General features: G+C 38.5%; 1 protein-coding gene across 1 annotated transcript in view; it reads right to left on the reverse strand.

The window, feature by feature from the left end:
- ST6GALNAC5 (ST6 N-acetylgalactosaminide alpha-2,6-sialyltransferase 5) overlaps positions 1-9,026 on the reverse strand; it is an 88,854-nt gene extending 79,828 nt beyond the window's left edge. The window contains exons 1-2 of the mRNA XM_032219061.1: positions 9,012-9,026; positions 7,461-7,739 (exon numbers count right to left, since the gene is read on the reverse strand). Coding sequence (XP_032074952.1) covers positions 7,461-7,739; positions 9,012-9,026 — 294 coding nt within the window. The remainder of the gene's footprint in view (positions 1-7,460; positions 7,740-9,011) is intronic.
- Between the last annotated feature and the right edge of the window lie 941 nt (positions 9,027-9,967).

Here is a 9,967-nt window from a genome sequence, read left to right on the forward strand (position 1 = left end):
GTTGGATAACATCAAGCATGGAGAATTAAAAACTATTGTCAGGCGAGAGTACACCAACAGAGTTAGGAAAATTTTGAAATCTAAATTGAATGGTGGAAATACAATCAAGGCCATAAATACCTGGGCAATACCAGTTATAAGATACACAGCTGGTATAGTTAACTGGACACAAGCTGATTTGGACATTTTGGACTGAAAAACCAGGAAACTAATGACAATGCACTACAGTTTACATCCACATGGTGATACTGATGGACTGTACCTGCCCAGAAAATCAGGTGGCAGAGGATTATTACAAGTGAAGCAAACAGTTGAAGAAGAAAAACATGCATTGGCTGATTATTTAAAAGAAAGTCAAGAACATCTATTAATCGAAGTAAAGAACAAAAATCTACTGAAGGCCCAACAGACGAAACAAGAATACAGAAAAGATGTGATAAAACCAAGAATGGAGAGTTGGCAGAACAAAGCACTGCATGGCCAATTTCTGGAAAAAATAAAAGATAAAGTGGACAGTGAACAAACTTGGTTATGGTTAACAACAGGTACATTAAAGAAAGAAACAGAGTCACTAATCCTGGCTGCGCAAGAACAAGCTATCCGCACAAATGCCATTAAGGCCAAAATCGAAAAATCCTCTGATGATGCCAAATGCAGACTTTGCAAAGAAGCTGATGAAATAGTTGATCACATACTCAGCTGCTATAAAAAAATCGCGCAGACTGATTATATAAATTGTGGCACAATTCAGTAGCACAAATGATCCATTGGAATTTGTGCAAAAATTATAATATTAAAAAAGCAACAAACTGGTGGGAACATCAGCCTGAAAAAGTCACCGAAAATCAGATGGTCAAGATCTTGTGGGATTTCCGTATACAAACGGACAAAATACTGGCACATAATACACCAGACATCACACTGGTTGAGAAAAATAAGGTCACAATCATAGACATCGCAATACCGGGGATAGCAGGGTCGCCGAGAAGGAACATGAAAAAATCGCAAAATACCAGGACTTAAAAGTCGAAGTTCAACAACTATGGCACAAACCAGCAGGGGTAATTCCAGTGGTAAATGGCACACTGGGTGCTATTCCAAAAGCACTGGAATTACATTTAAAACAGTTAAAAATTGATGAAATCACCATCAGTCAAATGCAAAAAGCCGCACTGCTTGGATCTGCACGCATATTACGAAAATACGTTACGACGTCCTAGGCCCCTGGGTGAGGCCCGACTAGTAACCAATGCCAAATCCGGCGAAACAACTGGCTGCTGTGATACAATTGTATAATAATAATATACAATTAAACAGTGGGGAGGACTGGAGCAAGATGCATACAAGTTATTGCTGTTGGAGAAAAAAGTGTAGACTTTTTCAGGCTAGCCACAAGAGAATAATATGAAATTCCTTCCACATAGTAGCAAGATGAAATATGGGAACTGGTTCTACATTATGTAGAGTCTCTGGGATCTTGCTCTTATATCAGACTAATGTGAACTACTACTTCATCTTGTTGCTGTCAAATGATGTATTCTGGCATCTTGCCTTGATCATATTCCCTGCCTTGGACTTTGAATTGTACATACAGGCTTGTTCAATAGACTGCTACCAGTGACTCTACTTCTACTGGAGAGATGTGATCACACACTTAATTAATTGTGACACTTTATCACTTACTCATCCATCTTTAAAAATGGCATTTAAGTTTAAAGTTACCTTCAAAACAACCGTCTTGCTAAGAAAAGTATTTCTGTTTTGCATTCAAATAACTCAAATAAAAAAATCTGTCATGTTACGGATATTATTCTGAATAGGAAATGATTACCAGGAATTGTAAATGCAGAACACACAGATTATATTTTTATATTGATAATTCCAATAATGAATAAAGAACTTAAATAGATGATAATGTTGGAGCCAAGTCTAGATTGACAGCTGCTTTGCTATGAAATGAGAATTAGCATTCAGGTAAAGGTACAATTTTCTAACTTGGTTCCATCTCTTTTTAATACCGGCAGAATGTTATTACTTAATATAGAGGAAAAGTTTAAACAAAAACGTAAATGAAGTGAACCCAGCAATGCCATTTTTCCAGCTCAAAGAAATAATGGAAATAATCCTGCTGAGAACAAAAAAAGCATGTGGTCACATGGTTTAAGATTTTAAATGAAAACAGAAGGGTCTCAGTGATTCATTAGGACTTGGAAAGGCAGGGAAGCAATTGTATGCTTAGTTGCTCCCTGTATTCGGTCAGCAGTTATGTTGTTAAAAATTGCATCATATGAAGAATTTGGCAGAGGGCTCATGATTAAGTAATTCCATGCCCATTTAGAACACAACAGTGAGTAATCCATAGTCTAACAGCCAGTGCTAAGCAGCTAAACTATGAAATTAACTAGCAAGGTATGATAATATCCTGTTTTCCATTCCATTCTGCTTCTGCAATTAATTTTCTCTCTTCTTTTCTCTAATATACATATACATGAGAGCTACTACCTTTCTGTAACAGATTTTCAGGGTGCATGGGAAGCCACAGAGGGAGGGAAAATTACTTTGCAGATAGACACTAATCTATTTACAAAGCTGCCACAATTAAGCATATATGTTACAATTATTATAATTGATTGTAGGTTGAAATTATTCAACCTTTATTAATGATATTTTCCTACTTTTAAAAATAATTAATTTTAAACTCTAAGCTAAATGAGCTTAGCCCAAACAGAATTGATTCAATTCAGTATCAAATGACCCTCAAAAGAAAATTTATTTGCAGCTTCTACAAACAACAAATTTGTGGCCCTATTATTTTATTAAAGAGGCAGTTTGGTGTCGTTGGTAATGCACCAGGTTAGAAAACCAGGAGACTGTGAGTTCTAGTCTTGCCTTGGGCATGAAAGTCAGCTAGGTAATTTTGGGCCAGTCATTGTCTCTGAGTCCAACCCAGCTCGCAATGGTATTGTGGAGCAAATAGGAAGAAGGAGTATGAGGTATATTCACACCCTTGGAGCTATATATAAAAAGGGACTGATAAAAATCTAGTAACATATATATTTAAAGCTATGCAAAAAACCTTACCCTTAGGTGAAGTCTTGACTACCAAGAAACAAAGAAGCAACAACACTCCATCAGTTACTGATTTCAGCTTAGTGAAGTATATATTCTAATTTAGTTTTCCCATTGCAATTCATACTTTGTAGCTCTAAGAGATACACAGAAAACTTGGAAGTAGGCAGCTCTGTTGATTACAACACATAGGTAACATCTGATTCTTTTCCTTCAAGTTTCTATTCCAGTTGGTAACTATAAAATCTATATATTTTAAAAAAATAAATTGCAGTTTGCCATTCCACAAGGCATGCCGAATTTTTCAACTTTAAATTTCCAAACATAAGTGGTGCTCGAAGGTTGACATGCTTTGGGGACTGTAAAGGTATTTTGGTTACTTTAATATAATTTAAATGTGCTTGGTAAGTAACTACGTCAATATCATAACTTTATAAAGTTTTGTTTGTTTCATAGTCTGCCGCATGTCTATGGAGATTCTCATTCATCCAGGTCATGGTTGTCCCAAAAGAGCTTTTTCCAAAGGACTGTCTTGATTTTTTGTTTTTCTTTGAAAACATTTCACTTCCAATCCAAGAAGCCTCTTCAGTTTTTCAGAAAAAGCATTGTTGGGACGGTTAGTTTGCCTTGTACCAAATCCTTTTCCTTTTGTGCTGCATCTTTTACATCCAACTGAAGGCAAGGAATGTTTTACTACTTACTTCTTTAAAGTGCTTTGAAATGATTTTTTCCTATTTAAGAAAACGCTTTGAAAAACTATTTGTTTCTCATAAACATATATTAATGGACCAATAGTAAGCAGATTAGAAAAAGTTTGAGAAAATGATCTACAACCCATACAAATATATCTCAATTGGCTTTTCCTGAATAAAAAAGTCCCCCAGCTAGATCTGTTATCCAGCAAATATTGGATTAATATACTCAATAGTATAACACCTCTGCTATATTTGAAAATGTTCACCCTCCAGAGTAAAACTGAATTGATGTAAAGCTTGAACTGAATAGGTGATATATTATATCACTGGCTAAGTAATGGACTTATCTTGTATCAGAAAAGAGATGAAGCAGCAATTCTCAATAGATTTTCAAACTCTGTTTTATAACTGTTACAAATCGGTCTCCATAGAACAGAATAAAGACTATATTCTTTGTTCTCAAATACTAGTAATATCTCTCATTGATTTACACAAAATAATTATGTACCCAACAGTGTTCTTCAATACCATAGAAGACTATGGAAGAATGAACTATTTGCAAACATTTCATCACACACCTAATTACAATACTATTTCTACACATAACATTGCTTTCTAATTAAATATTATATACTGGTTATCTTATTCAGTGAAAGTATTTAAGAATATATCTAAGCCCTCAGAACTTTTGTTAGTATGCTCTCTACTGATAATACTTATCTTAATTTATATATGAAGGATTTCTTTCCCAAAAACAATTTCAATGGAAAGTGTTTTTACTGCAAGTTCTTTAAATACTGATTCATTAAAGAAGTAGAAAATCTGGACTGAGGAAAAATGGCAGTTAATTTAGAATAAAAAGAGTTTTTCCTTTAAGGAATAATACTAACATTTCCTTTTAAAATTAATTCTATATAAGAGACTTGCAAATCATTAGCATCACTTTGTGTTTTTCAATACAGACCTCATTTTTGTTAAATTACTCACACTGAGGCTTCTTTGTGGTAAAAAGCAATTCAGTTTTCATTGGATCAAACTTATAGAGATGGATACAATTGTTGATATTTGAAATATGACTCACAGAAATTATGTGTGGTACTTTGACAAAGAAGCTATAAATGTAAATAATAAAACATCTTAAATTGGGATGTAACCAGAGGTGGGTTCCTACCAGTTCGCACCTATTCGGTAGAACCGGTTCGTCAAATCTACCGAACTGGTTAGAAGAGGTTCCACCAGTGGACCCAGAAAGCAGGCCACACCTACAGAAGAGGTTCGAAACATTTTTGAAACCCACCACTGGACATAACACTGCAATGTTCACCATATCCTCTGTTTGTAAGGCTTGTTAGACATAGTCTCCAAACCATTACTTTTTAGACTAGTTCTTTTATTTGGAATTACTATTCTTTCCTCTAACTTTGAATGAAGCATTTAAATTATTTTGTGATTGGTGTCATTTAATTTCAATATTTTCTGAGAATTTATCCCAGGTTATTTGATTTATTAACAAAATCTACAATATGAGTTCTATAAATCTTTTAAGTATTCTTTGATTAAAAGAACTTTTTTGTAGTTTCTACCAATCATATTGTTCCTGTTGATTTGGGCTGTGATTGAGGATGGAATTAATGACATCAAATATTTTATTTACTCACCAAACTGTCTAAAGAAGCAAAATGAAGTTAAGACTATTTTTTTCTGAAATGGCGAATAGTTCCAAACTACAGATTTTCTGACTTTCTTTCTATTTAAGTATTGGATTGGGTTTTTGGTTTTTTTAAACAACATTTTATCATTTAAAAAAAGAAAAGATAGAATGACAGGAAATCAATAATTAAAGCATCACTCTCCCACAAGAGAAACAAAGCTAATGAAAAGAAAACACAACAGAACATCATGATATCACTAAATAAGAATACTAGTTAAAATTACAAACAGAACTATTTAAATTAGCATCACTATTCCATGGGCAACATTTACTGATCATTACAAATTATATAAAAATCCTTAGGTTGGTCATAGGTATAATATTGTAGATGATGATGATGATGATGATGATGATGATAATAATAATAATAATAATAATAATAATAATAATATGCCCTTGTATCTAGTTGATCCCTGGAGATTTTTACTTATCTTTAATTCCAACAGTAGACAACTCTAAGCAGAAAACACTCCACCTCTTTAAGCAAAAATTAAAACAATACATGAACAATCTGCAAATGAATGCGCTATTCCTGTTTTTTTAAAAAAACAGCGTGCAGAAAGGTGTTGATACTACATTCCACAAACACACTTCTTGGAACAAGCAGTTCTTACTGGTTGGGAATTCCATACTGGTTCGACTTTCTCTGAACTCAGGAGGAATGACGGAAGGGAGAAGGCGTGAAAGTATTTCGGATGTTTTTCTGGCAGCAGCATACAACTGGTTAAATTCATCTTTCTAAACACTTCATCACTGCAAATAGTCTGGTTATATATTCTTCTGAAATGATTCAGAAGAGGAAATATAGAAAGAAGAGAACATGAACCCACTGACTTTTAAAAAAGCAGATGTATTGTTCAAGGTTTCTGCTGAGCCTTAGCACTAGGATGCAGCTACTTTCAAGAGATATATTAATGTAATGAATGTATAGGTTTTATTATTCTTTCCTATTTTTGAACTTTTAAAATTATTTTAAAGCACAGAGAGGGTATAAATTGTTTTTAAAAAACTTTTTTCAGCATCTCTCCCTGTACTAATAGAACATGTTTCTGAATTCTTCAAAATAAACTAAAATAAATAAAAAATGTATCTTAAAAGTTTTCTGAACTAGACTAGGTGTCCAGTTTTTTCCCCAGTGATGACTATTTCATGAATAATACATAGAGAACTACTTCATATACTCACTCACCATGAATTTATTTTTTAAACAAACATGTAACTTTAAATTATATTTTCTTTAATGCCTTGAATGCTGACAGCATCAAATCTACCAAAGAATTTTAAAAAAAATCAGCATCACTGATGTTATTTTTCCAAGAAGCAGAAACTTTCTATTTTGGCTTATAAAAGTAAGAGATGCCCTTTAAAAATTGTCCTCTTTTTATAGAACCACTCCAGCAAAGCAGTGTGATCAAAGCAATTTATCTATTTGATAATTTAGGATCTGCCTGAGTGGCGGCTTGACCTTTTAGAGCAGGGCAAATATTTCCAAGGAAATAGAACAAGCTGCAAACTATTTGTCAATTAACCAGAAACCAGTCTAGCATTGCCATCAAATTAAATGTTCGTCTGTAACAACCTGTGGGAGAGATGTAGAGCTTGCTCTTTAGAGTCTCTCAAGCCTGCTGTTGAAACCAACATTATTCCTTATAGATTGCAATTATCCAGAATGCAGAGGAAAAGACAGTTGGGCTGCTAAAAACATCCCACAATCCTACCTCTGTTTAATCAGCCAATATGTCAAAAAGACAAGGGCGCGTTTGAAACCTCCACTCCAGATTGCCACGCTGCAAAGAACCGAGTGCCTAACGCACCCTTCCTTTCTGACCTTTCGGTCTCCCTGCAATCTTCCTCCTTTTTTTCTTCTTCTTCAAACTGTTCGATCCCGCATCTTTACAAGCGGGAGGCAAAAGAGGAGCTCAATCTCAAATGTCAATCAACCCGCCTTGGCGCCTCCCTCCGCGGCACCGCTTCTCTGCGCTCACCTTGTGATCCAGGACGCTGATGTAGCCTTCCAAAAGACGGTCGGCGAGGCCGGGAAAAGGCCGCGGGAAGGCTGTACTCGAGGGCCGCTGGTTCTCCGGGTTCTGAAGGGGGATGGTCGCCGCCACTTGCTGCTGGACTTGCTCTTTCAAGGCCCTTCTGCCGCTGGCACCGTCATTGCCGCCACCACCGCCGCTGCCTCCGCTCCCGATGCTGCCGTACATAAGCAACAAGCTCGTGCACATGGTGGTGAGCGCTAAAGACACAGCCAGCCCATGGCGCTGTAAGGAGGGAGGGGCAAAGAGAGGCTGAGAACCCGCTAGGCGCACAGCTCGGGTCAGGGCTGAGCCGGCGAGAAGTGGGCAAGTGAGGTGGGAAAAGCGCTAGACCTCAACAGCACAGCGGACTGCGGCGGCGGCAGCAAAGTAACGCTGCTCGGCCGCCGGGCTCTCCTCTCTCCCGTGGAGCTTACACGACGTTGCTTCACAGCCTCCCTTCTCCCCGCTGCTCTTCTTCGCGCGACTCGCAGCGGCGCCTTAAGCCTGCCTGCCTGCCTCTCTCTTGATTTCCCGCCGGTTCCCCCACCCCCCACCCCCGCTTCTCCTTGCAATTAGGCAATGCCGCAAACGGCCGGGCGGACTCTTGGCCGAATTGGCAGCGAGAACCGGCCATTCTCTCTCTTCCCCTCAGGATGCCGAAGGGAGCGCGCACACACCCCGGTGCACGCCCCTCGGTGAAGCGGGTCGCAGGCTGTGGAAGTTTGGACTTCTTCTGGAAGGGTTGTTTCTTAAAAATATATATGTATTTCCCGATAAATTCGAAATAAAAGAGAGCTGAGGGACTGCGAGGAAGAAGGTTGCTCGCTCGTCTCGTTTTTTGCAAATTGGGGCGGAAAGACCCAGCGCGCCTAGGCTTATTAGCCTTTTTGCAAGTTCCAAAGCAAAACGCGAAAAGTGCGCTTGGAGGTTGCAACGCGTCGCCCTCTCCTCCTTTTTACTCTCGTTGCTTCTTAGCCCCCCCTTCTTGGTGTGTGTGTGTGTGTGTTTTATACACACCCCTTTGGGGCTCGCCCACCTTTCCTTTGGCATCCCCGCCGACCTCTCAATTTTGGCTTTGCGTTTGGAATCTATGGATTTGCAACCCGCCTTCTCTCTCCAAAATTAAGGCGTGAATAAATACAAATGTATATATAGCCTTAAATGGTAGGTGGGAGACCGCTGCTCTTAAGACCAAAATCTTATCCTTGCCACTCTTAGGATTACCGAGGACGACCCACATCCCTGCATTTCAAGCCGGACTCTTCTTCCCCGTCAGCCCTATAGAATACCAACGCTGCGCTGCCCCCGCTTCCCAAAGAAAGGCAAGCGACGGAAAGTTATTCGTCTCTTCCTGCGGGTTTTGCCAAATGCCCATCGGCAGCACACCCACCAGCCCCGGCTGAAATCACAAATCCAGCCTGGCGGAGAGTCTCCGAGAACGCCCGCCAATTCCCACGCCGAATCTCACGGTCTCGTTTCAGGTGGTCCTGGTGATATGGGGATCCACCGACTTACCATCAACGTCTTCATTTTTTTGCTCCCCACGTCCTTTATACCGCGATCTCAGGCTCGAGCATCTGAAATCACTTTTTCTCCTACGGCTTCCATGGCAAAGGAACCGGCGACATAGTTTCTGGCGGGAACAGCGAGCGAAAAATCCAGAGCCACGGCGAGGATCGATCCAACCTTGAGCGGCGAGAGAAGCGCGGCTCTTGCAGAGATTAGAGGCAGAATTAAAACTGGACCCTTTTAGAGTCTCCCAGTGATCTGCACAAGTACCGCCTGACGAGGCTTTCTGGGTCCTAAACCACGCCTTTTCCTATGCCTTCTCCCACTGAATTTCAGTGTGTGTAGAAATTAGCAGCTTTCCATTGGGTTTGTTCCTAGGTAGCAATCTAAAGCGCGTTTTATCAAAGCAAGAATCTGCTGCTATAAAGGAGAAATGTCCTTTGTGGTGGAGACATCATCCAAGCAATCCCAGATAGCAAAAGCTATTGGTCTGGGGAGGAATGGGGGTTCTTCAGTCTCTTATTTAATCAGTAGGCAATCTTGTAATCATCAGCAACTACATCCTTCAAAAGTATTTGTAAAATCCTGTTTTAAAGAAAACGTTCTAATTATATTATTTCCCTCCTTCCTGTAAAAGTTTTTTGGCACTAGTAACCATTGCCCCATCCCTCAAGATTTATATTTGAACTATAATAACTTACCGCATTAAAACATTAAAGTCGCCTTGGTTGTTATTTACGAGGTTGCTCTAACATCATCTTTATAAACACTAAAATAAACATTTGAATTCCTACAGCAAGCCTAGTCCTACAGCAAGCTTGTCTATATCTTATTTATTGCTTTATGTTTTTAGAAGGTAAGACTCATTTACATTCTACCATCCAGATGTATATCTAATTAATAGCATATCTTTTTTCATACCAGTCCTTTAACAGTTTAATTTACTGTTTTCAATAGGAGCT

This window comes from Thamnophis elegans, chromosome 5 (genome assembly GCF_009769535.1).
Source record: "Thamnophis elegans isolate rThaEle1 chromosome 5, rThaEle1.pri, whole genome shotgun sequence".
In the NCBI taxonomy this organism is placed as follows: domain Eukaryota; kingdom Metazoa; phylum Chordata; class Lepidosauria; order Squamata; family Colubridae; genus Thamnophis; species Thamnophis elegans.